This window comes from Takifugu flavidus, unplaced genomic scaffold (assembly GCF_003711565.1).
Source record: "Takifugu flavidus isolate HTHZ2018 unplaced genomic scaffold, ASM371156v2 ctg398, whole genome shotgun sequence".
Classification (NCBI taxonomy): domain Eukaryota; kingdom Metazoa; phylum Chordata; class Actinopteri; order Tetraodontiformes; family Tetraodontidae; genus Takifugu; species Takifugu flavidus.
Window position 1 is genome coordinate 29,462 of NW_026622018.1, and position 16,748 is coordinate 46,209.

Below are 16,748 nucleotides of genomic sequence, written 5' to 3' on the forward strand. Positions count from 1 at the left end.
AGGAGACTCAGGTCCTTCAGTGTTTGCAGCAGGATGCTCCACATGTTCTATCAGTCTGTCATGACTAGCACCATCTTCTATGCTGTGGTGTGCTGGGGTGCAGGCATTAAAGCAAAGGATGCCAACAGACTTAACAAACTCATCAAAAAGGCAGGGTCTGTTGTTGGCTGTAGACTTGATAACTTAGACGAGGTGGTGAGGGACAGGATGGTGCTGAAACTGCGGACAATCATGGACAGTCCCTCCCACCCCCTCCATAACACAGTGGACAAACTGAGAAGCAGCTTCAGCAGCAGACTCCTGCAGCCTCGCTGCTCTAAGGAACGGGACAGGAAGTCATTCCTGCCATCTGCCATCAAACTGTATAACTCATCCTAACCCAGCCAATAACAATAACTGTGTAATGTTTATGTTGTAATTTTATTTCTATTTTGTTCTATATTTATGTATATATGCTTATAATGCTTATAACATGTATATATTATGTATATATTATATATGCTTATAATATATGCTGTAAATATGCTTATAACGTTCTAATCTTATCTATATTTATTTATTCTGTTTCTATACTTTGTATAGGTTGCTACTACAATTCAATTTCCCCACGGGGATGAATAAAGTACATCTTAATCTTAATCTTAAACAGGAGAGAAGAAACTTTCAGCAGGACCAGGCTCACATTAAAAAGACCATCGTGCAGACTTTGATTTTCCTGAGATATATATCGTATCATATACACTAGTCTGAGAAATTGTTCCCATTAGGTTTGCTTATATGTGAGTCTGTATCTAAAAAAGTCTATAAAGTGAGTGCAAATTCTTATGAATGCAACTCTAATTTGTACAGCTACGAAGTCTTCACTATGAACAAGAATTCAGGTTTGTGGGTACATGCAAAAAAGTGTATATATGTGTTACACCCACTCACCCATCTTGGTTATATTATCATAAGTTGTGTTGTTAAGTGGGCTTTTTGATAAATTAATAAAAATATGAAATATGTTTTGAAACAAACTAATGCTTCCTGGAGTCCAGATTACTTTACACCTTTTTTTACAAAGAGTCAGTAAATGTAGGGGATAGGACAGTGTCCCTAAAAGCCTAACATTAGGTTAATGAGGCCCTTACAGTGACACAAATAGCACGTCAATTTCAGACCAAGCCTGTCAAGAGACAGACAAAAACATACCGACCAATGTTGATGTCAAGGGTCACAAATAAAGGCAGTTTGACCCTTTTACATTACAAAGTCTGTGCAGTTAGCATGACTTTCTTGAAATATTACTTTATAGTAAAAGTTTCCTGTATATGCAGTGGAATGGTGAATACATTTCACAAGAACTAGCAAAAGACAAATGCTTCATGTTAAAGGTGAAACAAGTTTAATGTAACTGTCCACAGTTTAATTTAAGTTTATCATAGACAAAAACATACCAACCAATGTCGATGTCAAGGGACACAAATAAAGGCAGTTTTTTACATTACAAAGAAATCAAAGGAAGTCTGTGCAGTTAGCCTGAGTTTCTGGAAACATTACTTTATATTCAAAGTTTATTGTATATACAGTGGAAACGTGAATACATTTCACCAGAACTAGCAATAGACAAACGCTTTATGTTAAAGGTGAAACAAGTTTAATGTAACTGTCTGTTCACAGTTAAATGTTGAATCATGAAGTTGCAGTCAAAAAGAGCCGGACAAACGTTCAGATGATGTATTTCTATCATGTGAAGAACAGATGAATAGCTCTGTCAGCCAACAGACATCATATATGTTTGCCATCAAACATATCTGGAAAAACTTTTGGATTAACCCACACATAGTGATTACCACCAGTCTAAGTAAAAAAACAAACAAGATGTTTACAAGAGTCTGAAACCATCACGCATTTATATAAGGATAAGAAAACTTTCTCCCAGATGTAGAGATGTAGAATTAAAAGGTACAATATATTAATTGCTGTAAATTAAAAGCCTTCATAGCTGTGTTAAGATATTGATAGAATTTTTTTAGGATACTGTAGCAATGAGCAGTTACTGTGAGGAAAGGTTGAGGGTGTGCCAAGTCTCATTTGTGAACTGTTGAGGAGGGTTAACCCACACACATTTTTATCCAAGCATTATTTATCAGTACTTTAGTTAAAAAAGAAAAAGATGGAGGTTAGTGTGAAGAATCTGAAACATCAAGAATCAAACATCAAGACAAGGATGAGACTCCCCACACCAGCCCTTAGGGGGAGAGATGAAGTTACAATATACTAACTGCTATAATCTGTCAAAATAGATATTAATAAATCATCTGGAAAATAGCTATATTAATATGTCAATAGAAACATTTTTAGGATACTGTAGCAATGAGCTGTTACTGTGAGGAAAGGTTGAGGGTGTGCCAAGTCTCATTTGTGACAACAGAGTAAATACTTGATCTTTTAAATCCATTGAATTCAGTGCTTATGGAAATGCCGTAAGCACCTACGTTGTCAATAAGAAGCCAGTCTCCAACATGTAGCTCAGAATCAGGTAAGTAGTTGTCAACGATTTTGTCAACGCAATCGAAGGTCGGACCCCAGATGACTGACCTGTATCTCTTCTCACTGCTCTCCACAGCCTGCTCACATCAAAGAAATAAAAAGGGAATCATGTGATAATTTAGCTGTTTCGTGTTGTTTTAAGAACTTGCAAGGAATGATAGATGGGTTTTAAGAGTCACCCACACAAAAGTACTATCACAACTGACTTTTTTCAAGAGGTAAAAGTGTAATCCTAAATAAAATAATTAAATCAATTTTGTCACAACTGGCATGTATTTAGTTATCATTAAAGGCAATATTATTAAACAAGATAACAAATGTGGTTACTCTTTACATAGAGAAATTATTTAGTCTTACTCTGTGAAGGTAGGGTGAAACTTGCCCATCTATTAGAAGAAAATTTAGGGAGCCATACACACCGTCACTCAGGTAGTACATCATCAGTCTCTCAGGAACTTCTTTTTTTGGGAGAAACCAATAAATATTTTAAACATTGTTTTCCACGTATACATTCCAAGCATGTTTTGTCATTTGCCACAGGTTAGTGCAATGAATGTAAGTTATGCACATAGCTATAGGTCTTTGAGATCGAATAATGACCGTCACTATGGTCTACACCTTGAACGATGCCATCTTTCTGCCTATCCCCAAGACCTATGGCAACATAGTCATGTGCCTGGTGACAGGACTTTGCCCTCTGTGTACATAAGCACCAATGTGACCAAGCCACCTCCTCTTGCATGGAATACCTCAGCCTGTTCAGAGCAACAAAATATGGTGATGATCATCATTCGGTCTCATAGATCCACAATTATAACTCCTGATCTATTTCAACCTTGTTCAGACCATCAACACGGTCTGCACCTTAGATGAGTCACACCATCAGTGTCGCAAGGGACAAAGGGCCTACTATCTTAAACACCGCCAGCCACAGAGAGTACTCCTGAGCTCATGGGGGCTTGTGGTGCAACAGTGACCCTGTAGAATTGTGCAGACATGCATGATGTAGCCCAAAAGGAAGTTGCACAGAAACCTCTCAATGCAGCCCATGAGGTAACACTACTGATGGAGTGTGTTGCCAGATCATCTGGAATTTGGAGACTAAAGCCAGCATAGGCCTGAGAAATGGTGTCAACTACCCAGTGTGCCAGACATTGCTTAGACACAGGATCATCGTGCCTGCTAACCCATAGTATTCTGAACCTGCTGGGTATTTAACACCTTGAACAGCAGAACCTTCAAAAACACATTATCCACCCTAAGTCCAAGATTGGAAGCAGACTGTCACCTTTATTTGGGATGAGAAAATATCCAGAGTAAAACCCACTGAGCTGTTGAAGTCTAAGCGCTTGATTGGGGCTCTTTTTTAATGCTGCGGCAATAACTGTATGTTTCTGAACAGTGGGAATAGTTTTGTGACTGATAAAGGCTTTAATGCAAGCCAATTCAACAAGACCACCTTAAACTGCACAAATATACTGTATTCTAATGCAAAGAAAAAAGAAGACTCGTATAATCAATTATAATGATGTGCAGCGTGTTTAGGTTGGCTTAAAGGCCAACTAAAAACATACCTCCCTCTTTTCTCATATCCTCCATGATGACCCTTTTAGCAATGACGTTGGCTGCAAGTGTGAAGGTTGATTCCGCATAGTACCGACCTGGTTCTGCAATAACCTGCACTCCACTTTCAAATGGGAAATATTCATCAAGTGCTCCATTGATGACTTCTGAAAACACCAAATATTTCAGTATTTCATCAGATGTCCTGGACACGAGGACCAAGACCATGTCCAGCTACATCAACAGGATCTTTCTGTACCTCTTGAAGAGTCACTGGAAAGTCTTTCCCTGAGAAACCTCCACCAATGTCCAACAGACTGAACTGGAAGCCCAACAGTTTCTGAAGGAAATGTCATCATCTTACAACAGCTTTCAGTGAAACTCCAATGGACTTGTTCCAATTTCATAAAGAATAACACATCTTAAAAGTGATGTTAAATAAATATAAACCAATTCAAGCAATATTTTTCCTTGAACACAATACATGGCATTAGCTTTACTCTTTAATTGTCCTCAGTTTTTAGAAAAACCCTTCTTGTTGAAAGGACTTGAAAGAATTGTTACCTTTGACTAAAGTACTCCTACTCTGTTCGAGAACACAGAGAAAAGGAAGTAACACAGAAGATGCCAGTAGTAATGAAGAGCAATTTTTATTCATAAGATGACCTCATGTAGTTCACAGCTGCGCTCTAAGATAGAAAAAGGAAGGTATTCCATTCTTTTTATATCTTGAAAAGATTAATCAAGGGGCAGCTGTTGATTAACTGGTAATTCAGAATTCAAAAATGTGCCCAGTACATTCAGATTTCCCTTATTCAGTGTTGTGAAAATGGAAAATGACAGAAGGGAGAGATTAACATTTATCCAGGTACTGCACTTGACGTTGATGCTCTGACTAAGTACACACTATGTATTTTTTTTATTTCTTGATTCTTTGTTTTCTTGAACTCAAAGCCATCAAATGTGCCAGTAGGTTCTTCTTGGTTTTTTTTGTTTTTTTCTCTCCTCCTCAACACATGTGCTACAACACTGATAAATATAGTAGTGCTAGAAATCATCCTGTGTTAATGTATTCCCTTTGACATCCCAGAATTTGAGCAAGTGCACATTTGTGTTTGTGCACTGGATACTCCCAAACCACTGGGTTGTTGGTGTGAGTCTTATTCATCTCTATCCCTTTTTATTGTCTGATTGAAAGAAGTTCCAAACTATAAACCCTCTCATCATATTTGATGGCCTGATTTTAAAACACCATGTTGGACAATGAGATTGACACTCTGCACATCTGCCATAGTGCACGTGAACCAGTGGTGCTCCACTTAAAATTGAACATGCATCAGTCAAGAGTTAACAGGACTGTAAAAAACAAAGCAAGCCTTTAACTCAATGGATTGCCAAGCAAGTAGAACTAGATGGAGTCGCCCTTGGCTCTATTCTTAGCCTTATGTATATTGGGTTATGATAGGACATAAACCTCAATGGCTGACAAAAAGAATCAGATGCAGCTCATTTACTGAAGGTTGTCAGTGTAAAATTTGCAAAATAGAAAAAGTCCACAGCAAGGTTGGAAATAGGCTGGGTGAGACAGGCAGGGATCAGGTGACAGAGTTGAGATCTTCAAACAAAGACCAGGCAAAATGAGCACAAGATACAAGAACAGGAATTGATGAATGTGGCGGGGCCCAGAATATCTCCTTTCTAAGTCGACAACGCCACCCCAGGAATTCCACCTGGAGAATTATCAAGGCCGCACAAGTGTTTTCTAATGAGGATAAGAGACTGGTCCAATGTGCAAAATTAATACCTTTATTTCCAGATATCCGCTAACAATTGCTAAAATACTCTCACACACCCATTCAAACACACACAACGTGCAGATATTAAATTCATATTCAAGATTTATCAATTCTCTTTAAAACACCTGCACCCCACAGGGTAGGATCGGCACCACTTAGAAAATAACAGAAAACGTACACAATAATAGAACCCAAATAAACATACAAAAATAACCCACACAGCACACAAATAACAGAATTAATCAAATCCAAATAACATGCAAAAATAACCCACACGAGCAAAAAGCACACTTATCCATCCATCCATCCATTCTCTGCCGCTTATCCGGGGTCGGGTCGAGGGGGCAGCAGCCTAAGGAGAGAAGCCCAGACTTCCCTCTCCCCAGCCACCTCCTCCAGCTCATCCGGAGGGATCCCCAGGCGTTCCCAGGCCAGTCGAGAGACATAGTCTCTCCAACGTGTCCTGGGTCTCCCCGGGGGTCTCTTACCGGAGGGACATGCCCTGAACACCTCACCAGGGAGGCGTCCAGGGGGCATCCTGACTAGATGCCCAAGCCACCCCATCTGGCTCCTTCAACGCGGAGGAGCAGCGACTCTACTCCGAGCTCCTCCCGGATGGCAGAGCTTCTCACCCTATCTCTAAGGGAGAGCCCAGCCACCCTACGGAGGAAGCTCATTTCAGCCGCTTGTACCCGTGATCTTGTTCTTTCGGTCATTACCCAAAGCTCATGACCATAGGTGAGGGTAGGAACGAAGATCGACCGGTAAATCGAGAGCTTCGCCTTTCGGCTCAGCTCTCTCTTCACCACAACGGACCGGTGCAGAGTCCGCATTACTGTGGACGCTGCACCGATCCGCCTGTCGATCTCCCGCTCCATTCTTCCCCCACTCGTGAACAAGACCCCGAGGTACTTAAACTCCTCCACTTGGGGCAGGATCTCCTCCTTTACCGGGAGAAGGCACTCCACCTTTTCCGGTCGAGAACCATGGCCTCGGATTTGGAGGTGCTGATTCTCATCCCAGCCGCTTCACAGGCGGCGGCGAACCGATCCAGTGATAGTTGGAGGTCACGGGCCGATGAAGCCAACAGGACCACATCATCCGCAAAAAGCAGAGACGCGATCCTGAGGTCACCAAACCGGATCCCCTCAACACCATGACTGCACCTAGAAATTCTGTCCATAAAAATTATGAACAGAATCGGTGACAAAGGGCAGCCCTGGCGGAGGCCAACCCTCACCGGAAACGAGTTCGACTTACTGCCAGCAATTCGGACCAAACTCTGACACCGATCGTACAGGGAGCGGACAGCCCGTATCAGCGGGCCCGACACCCCATACTCTCGGAGGACCCCCCACAGGACCCCCCGAGGGACACGGTCGAATGCTTTCTCCAAGTCCACAAAACACATGTGGACTGGTTGGGCAAACTCCCATGCACCCTCGAAGACCCTGCTGAGGGTGTAGAGCTGGTCCACTGTTCCACGCCCAGGACGAAAACCACATTGCTCCTCCTGAATCCGAGGTTCGACTATCCGGCGGACCCTCCTCTCCAGTACCCCTGAATAGACCTTACCAGGGAGGCTGAGGAGTGTGATCCCCCTATAGTTGGAACACACCCTCCGGTCCCCCTTCTTAAAAAGAGGGACTACCACCCCGGTCTGCCAATCCAGCGGCACTGCCCCCGATGTCCACGCGATGTTGCAGAGTCGAGTCAACCACGACAGCCCTACAACATCCAGAGCCTAAGGGACTCTGGGCGGATCTCATCCACCCCCGGGGCCTTGCCACCGAGGAGTTTTTTAACTACCTCGGCAACTTCAGCCCCGGCGATACGAGAGCCCATCTCCAGGTCCCCGGGCCCTACTTCCTCACTGGAAGGCATGTTGGTGGGATTGAGGAGGTCCTCGAAGTATTCCTTCCACCGATCCACAACATCCCGAGTTGAGGTCAGCAGCACACCATCACCACTATACACAGTGTTGACAGTGCACTGCTTCCCCCTCCTCAGACGCCGGATGGTGGTCCAGAACCTTTTCGAGGCCGTCCGAAAGTCGTTCTCCATGGCCTCACCGAACTCTTCCCATGCCCGAGTCTTTGCCTCGGCAACCGCCGTAGCTGCACTCCGCTTGGCACGCCGGTACCCATCTGCTGCCTCAGGAGTCCCACAGGCCAGTAAGGCCCGATACGACTCCTTCTTCAGCTTGACGGCATCCCTCACCGCTGGTGTCCACCAGCGGGTTCGGGCATTGCCGCCACGACAGGCACCAACCACCTTGCGGCCACAGCACCGGTCAGCTGCCTCAACAATGGAGGCACGGAACATGGTCCACTCGGACTCAATGTCCCCCGCCTCCCCCGGGACATGGTCAAAGCTCTCCCGGAGGCGTGAGTTGAAGCTCCTTCTGACAGGGGACTCTGCCAGGCGTTCCCAGCAGACCCTCACAACACGTTTGGGCCTGCCAGGTCTGTCCGGCATCCTTCCCCACCATCGGAGCCAACTCACCACCAGGTGGTGATCAGTTGACAGCTCCGCCCCTCTCTTCACCCGAGTGTCCAGAACATGCGGCCGCAAATCCGATGACACAACCACAAAGTCGATCATCGATCTGCGGCCTAAGGCGTCCTGGTGCCAAGTGCACATGTGGACGCCTTTATGTCTGAACAAGGTGTTCGTTATGGACAATCTGAGACGAGCACAGAAGTCCAATAACAAAACACCACTCGGGTTCAGATCAGGGGGGCCGTTCTTCCCAATCACACCTCTCCAGGTCACACTGTCATTGCCAACGTGAGCATTGAAGTCACCCAGGAGGACGAGGGAGCCCCCAGAAGGGGCACTCTCCAGCACTCCCTCTAAGGACTCCAAAAAGGGTGGATACGCTGAACTGCTGTTTGGACCATAGGCACAAACAACAGTCAGGATCCGTCCCCCCACCCGAAGGCGAAGGGAGGCTACCCTCTCATCCACCGGGGTAAACTCCAATACACAGGCACTGAGCCGGGGAGCAACCAGAATTGCCACCCCTGCTCGTCGCCTCTCACCATCGGCAACTCCAGAGTGGTAGAGAGTCCAACCCCTCTCAAGAAGACTGGTTCCAGAGCCCTTGCCGTGCGTCGAGGTGAGGCCAACTATATCTAATCGGAACTTCTCAACCTCGCACACCAACTCAGGCTCCTTTCCCACCAGAGAGGTGACATTCCATGTCCCTAGAGCCAGTTTGTGCAGCCGGGAATCAGACCGCCAAGGTCCCTGCCTCCGGCTGCTACCCAAAACACAATGCACCGATGCACAATACACCCGACCCCCTTGGCCCCTCCTGCAGTTGGTGAGCCCACGGGAAGGGGGTCCCATGTTGCCTCTTTGGGCTGCGCCCGGCCGGACTCCATGGGCAGAGGTCCGGCCACCAGGCGCTCGCCAACGTGCCCCACCCCCAGGCCTGGCTCCAGGAGGGGGCCCCGGTGACCCGCATCCGGGCAAGGGAAACTTGGCACCAATGTTGTTCCACATCATTAGGGGGTCCTGGGCTACGCTTTGTCTGGTCCCTCACCTAGGACCTGTTTGCCATGGGTGGCCCTACCAGGGGCATATAGCCCCAGACAACGGAGCTCCTGGGATCATTGGGACACGCAAACCCCTCCACCACGATAAGGTGGCAGCCCAGGGAGGGGAAAGCACACTTAGTCAAAACCCAAATAAACATGCAAAATAACCCACACAAACAATAATCACAAATCAACCCCAAATAACATGCAAAATAATCCCCGCAATAAAACATTAAACCCAAAATAAAGGCAATCCCAGGAGTGACAGTCGGGAGCATACGCGATAACGCAATGCGGAGGGCAAAACAGCAGCCGGCCAACAGCAACGGGAGGAAAGCGCACTAGAGCCGGCACCTGTAACAATTTCTGTTAAGAGAGAAAGCAATTTTAGGTTGCTGACAATTCCCCATATGGTGAGGCTAAAAGCAGCCGCTACGTACCGTCAGGTAAGGGAAAGAAATCTCTAAAATGGAGACGCACACCGAGCCACCACAGCGTTCCCGCTAGCAGGGCCAAACAGCCGACGAACCAAAGACACCCACGGCTCCCCAGCTCTGATGACAGCAGACCCAGGTGCGCATGGGATAGCACAGCCCGACCGCACAGCAATCAAATGAGGAGGACCAAGTAAATTGTGGCGTGGCACCCAAAAGCTCGACAACAAGAGCAGCCAGTGCAGCACAGTCTCCTTTTAAGGGGAACGCCACAGCTGCAACTGCCCCAACAATTAAGGTGATCGGCAGCGCATGAACTCCATGCTGCCACATGAACATTTTCTGTGCTTCATGCTATAGTTTTACCCATGTTGAATTTGCTGTCTCATTCTGTTTGTATACAGAGAAGGAAATATTATTTCATAAAGAAATTCATTGTCATGCAATTGCCAGAAATAAAAGCAAAAAAGATGTGATACCTCTGATGAGGCATATTATCTGTGTTGGGTTGAAGATGGGACATGGCAGTACGCAAATGGGATAAACCAGTCAGCTCACGCTCTCTCTTTCGCTGTCTTTGTTGCTAAACTACCAACATAGTGTCCTAAGACCAAGTGACAAAGGATGAACGCACAAGCAGTTGGGCCAACAAGAAACGTGCATGAATAGGTTAAACCACGGCACACTAAAAGCTCTTAATAATCATTTTTACCTGTTTCTCCCTTTTAGGCCTAATTAAGCAACTTCTGGACATTCATGCCTTGCCAGATTGTTATTGCTCTATGCCTGACTCTCCAGCACTTTGTTTGATCGGACTTATTAGTTTTGACCCTGCCTGCCTTGGACTTTTCCTCCACGTCTCTGCCCTGGTAAATCTGACAACCTTCTGTCCCCGATTAAGAGTTTTGCCACGTGTGGACTTTTGCACATCCATGGCTACGTGGTGTTTTTCCATATTCCCTGGAAGCCTGTGATCACATCTGTGTTACCTGCAAGTAGTTAATAAAGCCGTTGTTAAACTGAACTGCTGTGTTGCAAGTGGATTCCACCACACCCGTGTCAGGATGTTCCCTTTGCTGGTCCCTCCTCCAGCCTCCACCCACTCTGCTGATTGTCTGTCTTGACTCTCTCACCTGCTCTCATCTTCATTCTTCTTCATGTCTTCGTGGCCTGACAAGGCAAAATAAGACTCCTGGAGCCACGGCGTTCTACACTGTAAGTGTTGCTTTTTTGGGGAAGGGAGATGGCAAATCATAACATTGTTTTTGCTCATATTTAAAAGTGTAATTTTAGAATGATGGCAATATAGCAATGCCAGGAAAGTTCCTGTCACATTTCTTCTTGCTATTCTTTCAAATGGATTTCTGCATGTATTTAGGGAGAAGCACTCATAGGCCAATAAAATTAGGCTTAAAATTACAACCAAAGTCAACTCCATCTGGTTGTGCTTGCTTGGTAATCCGTTGTTGCTTTTAACAGTCCTATATAAATACAATTTTTATGGATACAAACTTCCACTTAGTGTGTAAAAATATAAACAGTTGAGTGAGCATTTTCATCCAAAATATATTTAAGTTTCTTTCTTTCTTTTTTTACTGTCATGAACTCTTGGTGTTGCAGGAGGAAAACTGTCCCATTGCAGAAATGCAGCATCAGTTGGGTGAGTATGGAACAGAGGCCAGTACCCCCTGCAGGTGCAATGTCTGAATAAATGTTAATCTCTCCCGTTTGTCATTTTCCATTTTCACAACAATGAATAAAGGAAATTTGAATGTACTGGGCACATTTTTGAATTCTGAATTACCAGTTACAGTTACTGCCCCTTCATTAATCTTTTTCAAGGTGTAAAAAGAATGGAATACCTTCCTTTTTCTATCTTAGAGCGCAGCTGTGAAGACAATTTTTTAAAATGTAAACTGTGACTTAATCTACTTATTTGTGTTTGTGTTTTTCTTCTTTTGCAGCACAATTAATGTCAAAGAGACCAACCATAAATGACATTTGGCCTGATAAGTGTGGTGTTTACATTTTAGACAATGAAAGTACTGCCACACGATTCATAGACAAGAAAATTAAAGAGCTTGACTCAATGGTGAGTGAATCTCTAGATTTAAGTTTAATATTAAAATGCAGTTTTCAAATGTGGGCTTTGCTTTACCAATTTAGGACAGTGAAGAACCTTTCCAGGTGTTGAATTTAGACACTCTGATCCAGATGCACCTGAAGTGGCTCTCCTACTTGCCTCGAGTCAAGCCTTTCTATGCTGTCAAGTGCAACAGCACAGAAACAGTCCTGAGGACGCTGAACGCTCTGGGAACTGGCTTTGACTGTGCAAGCAAGGTTCCCGAAAATATTTTACGCATATAAATGCTCTCTCCATTTGTCAACATTTCTTTTCAGTTTGCTTACCTGAAATATGTTTTCTTAACAGGGTGAGATCAGTCAGGTTCTGTCCCTTGGAGTAAAACCTGAAAACATCATCTATGCACATACAACAAAACCGCAGTCACACATTAAATATGCCTGTGCTCAGGGAGTTAATTTAATGACTTTTGACAATGAAGAGGAATTACAAAAAGTTTCCCGTTGTCACCCCAAGGCCAAGTAAGTGAAATAAATTGTCCAAAAACATTGTATGACAACCCTTTTTATTTACATGTATTCAGATGATCTATTCACCTTTATTTCCTGCAAGAATGGTTATTCTTTCATGATACTATGCTACATGTTTTTTTATGGCCAAGTCTAAGCAAAAGTTTAATATGTCACAAATGATAAATTGAATACACACAGGAAATGGAGTTTTGAATATATCATTCCAGACTAGTACTCCGAATTGCAGTGGATGACTCGTCATCCTTCTTCAGACTTAGCTCAAAGTTTGGAGCAGGACTCAGCACAACTAGTAGGCTGCTGGAATGTGCTGCAGAGCTGGGCCTAGAAGTTGTTGGCGTGAGTTTTCATATTGGCTCTATATGCAGTCAAAGTTTGCCTTTCAGACAAGCCATTGCTGATGCCCGAAGCATTTTTGACACAGCGGTAAGTGATGTCAAGTTTTAAGTCATAATTTCTCACATAATGAGTTCTATTATGTATGAAATACAAGTGAAAGTGGGTAATTTGGTCTGGAGGTAGTATAAGGTATATTTGTATTTAATGTTAATCTATGTAAGAGGACATAATAAAATGAATTAACTCTTGCAACAACACTAGGTCATCTTATAGATAAAAATTGCTCTTCATTACTACTGGCATCTTCTGTGTTACTTCCTTTTCTCTGTGTTCTCGAACAGAATAAGAGTACTTTAGTCAAAGGTAACATATTCTTTCAAGTCCTTTCAAAGAAGGGTTTTTCTAAAAACTAATGAGGACAATTAAAGAGTAAAGCTAATGCCATGTATTGTGTTCAAGGAAAAATATTGCTTGAATTGGTTTATATTTATTTAACATCACTTTTAAGATGTGTTATTCTTTATGAAATTGGAACAAGTCCATTGGAGTTTCACTGAAAGCTGTTGTAAGATGATGACATTTCCTTCAGAAACTGTTGGGCTTCCAGTTCAGTCTGTTGGACATTGGTGGAGGTTTCTCAGGGAAAGACTTTCCAGTGACTCTTCAAGAGGTACAGAAAGATCCTGTTGATGTAGCTGGACTTGGTCTTGGTCCTCGTGTCAGGATATCTGATGAAATACTGAAATATTTGGTGTTTTACCTTTCTAGTTTTCAGAAGTCATCAATGGAGCACTTGATGAATATTTCCCATTTGAAAGTGGAGTGCAGATTATTGCAGAACCAGGTCGGTACTATGTGGAATCAACCTTCACACTTGCAGCCAACGTCATTGCTAAAAGGGTCATCATGGAGGATATGAGAAAAGAGGGAGGTATGTTTTTAGTTGGCCTTTAAGCCAACCTAAACACACTGCACATCATTATAATTGACTATACGAGTCTTCTTTTTTCTTTGCATTAGAATACAGTATATTTGTGCAGTTTAAGTTGGTCTTGTTGAATTGGCTTGCATTAAAGCCTTTATCAGTCACAAAAATATTCCCACTGTACAGAAACATACAGTTATTGCCGCTGCTTTAAAAAAGAGCCCCAATCAAGCGCTTAGACTTCAACAGCTCAGTGGGTTTTACTCTGGATATTTTCTCATCCCAAATAAAGGTGACAGTCTGCTTCCAATCTTGGACTTAGGGTGGATAAATGTGTTTTTGAAGGTTCTGCTGTTCAAGGTGTTAAATACCCAGCAGGTTCAGAATACTATGGGTTAGCAGGCACGATGATCCTGTGTCTAAGCAATGTCTGGCACACTGGGTAGTTGACACCATTTCTCAGGCCTATGCTGGCTTTAGTCTCCAAATTCCAGATGATCTGGCAACACACTCCATCAGTAGTGTTACCTCATGGGCTGCATTGAGAGGTTTCTGTGCAGCTTCCTTTTGGGCTACATCATGCATGTCTGCACAATTCTACAGGGTCACTGTTGCACCACAAGCCCCCTGAGCTCAGAGTACTCTCTGCTGGCGGTAGATAGTCCTCCTGCGGCTGGCTGTTTTATGTGCCCTTTGTCCCTTGCGACACTGATGGTGTGACTCATCTAAGGTGCAGACCGTGTTGATGGTCTGAACAAGGTTGAAATAGATCAGGAGTTATAATTGTGGATCTATGAGACCGAATGATGATCATCACCATATTTTGTTGCTCTGAACAGGCTGAGGTATTCCATGCAAGAGGAGGTGGCTTGGTCACATTGGTGCTTATGTACACAGAGGGCAAAGTCAGCAGGCACATGACTATGTTGCCATAGGTCTTGGGGATAGGCAGAAAGATGGCATCGTTCAAGGTGTAGACCATAGTGACGGTCATTATTCGATCTCAAAGACCTATAGCTATGTGCATAACTTACATTCATTGCACTAACCTGTGGCAAATTCCAAACATGCTTGGAATGTATACGTGGAAAACAATGTTTAAAATATTTATTGGTTTCTCCCAAAAAAAGAAGTTCCTGAGAGACTGATGATGTACTACCTGAGTGACGGTGTGTATGGCTCCCTAAATTTTCTTCTAAGAGATGTGCAAGTTTCACCCTACCTTCACAGAGTAAGACTAAATAATTTCTCTATGTAAAGAGTGACCACATTTGTTATCTTGTTTAATAATATTGCCTTTAATGATAACTAAATACATGCCAGTTGTGACAAAATTGATTTAATTATTTCATTTAGGATTACACTTTTACCTTTTGAAAAAAGTCAGTTGTGATAGTACTTTTGTGTTGGTGAATCTTAAAACCCATCTATCATTCCTTGCAAGTTCTTAAAACAACACGAAACAGCTAAATTATCACATGATTCCCTTTTTATTTCTTTGATGTGAGCAGGCTGTGGAGAGCAGTGAGAAGAGATACAGGTCAGTCATCTGGGGTCCGACCTGCGACTACATTGACAAAATCGTTGACAACTACTTGGTTCCTGAGCTACATGTTGGAGACTGGCTTCTTTTTGACAACATAGGTGCTTACGGCATTTCCATGAGCACTGAATTCAATGGATTTAAAAGATCAAGTATTTACTCTGTTGTCACAAATGAGACTTGGAACAACCCTCAACCTTTCCTCACAGTAACAGCTCATTGCTACAGTATCCTAAAAATCTTTCTATCGACATATTAATATAGCTATTTTCCAGATGATTTATTAATATCTATTTTGACAGATTATAGCAGTTAGTATATTGTAACTTCATCCCCCCCCCCCCCAAGGGCTGGTGTGGGGAGTCTCATCCTTGTCTTGATGTTTAATTCTTGATGTTTCAGATTCTTCACACTAACCTCCATCTTTTTCTTTTTTAACTAAAGTACTGATAAATAATGCTTGGATAAAAATGTGTGTGGGTTAACCCTCCTTAACAGTTCACAAATGAGACTTGGCACACCGTCATCCTTTCCTCACAGTAACTGCTCATTGCTACAGTATCCTAAAAATTTTCTATCAATATCTTAACACAGGTATGAAGGCTTTTAATTTACAGCAATTAATATATTGTACCTTTTAATTCTACATCTCTACATCTGGGAGAAGGTTTTCTTATCATTATATAAATGCGTGATGGTTTCAGACTCTTGTAAACATCTTGTTTGTTTTTTTACTTAGACTGGTGGTAATCACTATGTGTGGGTTAATCCAAAAGTTTTTCCAGATATGTTTGATGGCAAACATATATGATGTCTGTTGGCTGACAGAGCTATTCATCTGCTTCACATGATAGAAATACATCATCTGAACGTTTGTCTGGCTCTTTTTGACTGTAACTTCATGATTCAACATTTAACTGTGAACAGACAGTTACATTAAACTTGTTTCCTTTAACATAAAGCATTTGTCTATTGCTAGTTCTGGTGAAATGTATTCACGTTTCCACTGTATATACAATAAACTTTGAATATAAAGTAACGTTTCCAGAAACTCAGGCTAACTGCACAGACTTCCTTTGATTTCTTTGTAATGTAAAAGGGTTAAACTGCCTTTATTTGTGTCCCTTGACATCGACATTGGTTGGTATGTTTTTGTCTGTCTCTCGACAGGCTTGGTACTGCCACACGATTCATAGACAAGAAAATTAAAGCCCACTTCACAACACAACTTATGATGATAATATAACCAAGATGGGTGAGTGGGTGTAACACATATATACACTTTTTTGCATGTACCCACAAACCTGAATTCTTGTTCATAGTGAAGACTTCATAGCTGTACAAATTAGAGTTGCATTCATAAGAATTTGCACTCACTTTATAGACTTTTTTAGATACAGACTCACATATAAGCAAACCTAATGGGAACAATTTCTCAGACTAGTGTATATGATAGGA

The 16,748-nt window shown here is 42.9% G+C and overlaps 2 protein-coding genes across 3 annotated transcripts; one reads left to right on the plus strand and one right to left on the minus strand.

Moving 5' to 3' along the window:
• Window positions 1-1,523: 1,523 nt before the first annotated feature.
• On the minus strand, window positions 1,524-4,875 carry LOC130520485 (ornithine decarboxylase-like). Its single transcript, XM_057024181.1, has 3 exons — window positions 4,107-4,875; window positions 2,890-2,990; window positions 1,524-2,609 (listed from the first exon to the last, which is right to left on the minus strand). The coding sequence occupies exons 1-3, from the start codon at window positions 4,321-4,323 to the stop codon at window positions 2,364-2,366; spliced, it is 564 nt and encodes a 187-aa protein (XP_056880161.1). The 5' UTR covers window positions 4,324-4,875; the 3' UTR covers window positions 1,524-2,363.
• Window positions 4,876-9,640: 4,765 nt separating this feature from the next.
• LOC130520486 (ornithine decarboxylase-like) lies at window positions 9,641-16,116 on the plus strand. Of its 2 annotated transcripts, XM_057024182.1 has the most exons (12): window positions 9,641-10,168; window positions 10,600-10,739; window positions 10,963-11,085; window positions 11,491-11,530; window positions 11,835-11,962; window positions 12,037-12,210; window positions 12,302-12,474; window positions 12,693-12,909; window positions 13,412-13,492; window positions 13,591-13,753; window positions 14,878-14,978; window positions 15,259-16,116. In XM_057024182.1, the coding sequence occupies exons 2-12, from the start codon at window positions 10,653-10,655 to the stop codon at window positions 15,547-15,549; spliced, it is 1,578 nt and encodes a 525-aa protein (XP_056880162.1). In that variant the 5' UTR covers window positions 9,641-10,168; window positions 10,600-10,652; the 3' UTR covers window positions 15,550-16,116. The 2 variants fall into 2 exon arrangements, with proteins under 2 accessions (XP_056880162.1, XP_056880163.1); XM_057024183.1 differs by having other exon boundaries at window positions 9,649-10,739; window positions 14,878-14,916; window positions 15,259-15,407.
• Window positions 16,117-16,748: the final 632 nt, after the last annotated feature.

Excerpts from the sequence above, each read along its gene's own strand:
- LOC130520485 (XM_057024181.1), bottom strand. The coding sequence starts at position 4,323 with ATGGTCTTGGTCCTCGTGTCCAGGACATCTGATGAAATACTGAAATAT. Across the intron at positions 2,991-4,106 it reads GGATATGAGAAAAGAGGGAG|AAGTTCCTGAGAGACTGATG; the intron begins GTATGTTTTTAG and ends TCCCAAAAAAAG. Across the intron at positions 2,610-2,889 it reads TTTCACCCTACCTTCACAGA|GCTGTGGAGAGCAGTGAGAA; the intron begins GTAAGACTAAAT and ends TGATGTGAGCAG.
- LOC130520486 (XM_057024182.1), top strand. The coding sequence starts at position 10,653 with ATGCCTGACTCTCCAGCACTTTGTTTGATCGGACTTATTAGTTTTGAC. Across the intron at positions 11,531-11,834 it reads AGAAATGCAGCATCAGTTGG|CACAATTAATGTCAAAGAGA; the intron begins GTGAGTATGGAA and ends CTTCTTTTGCAG. Across the intron at positions 12,475-12,692 it reads CGTTGTCACCCCAAGGCCAA|ACTAGTACTCCGAATTGCAG; the intron begins GTAAGTGAAATA and ends ATATCATTCCAG.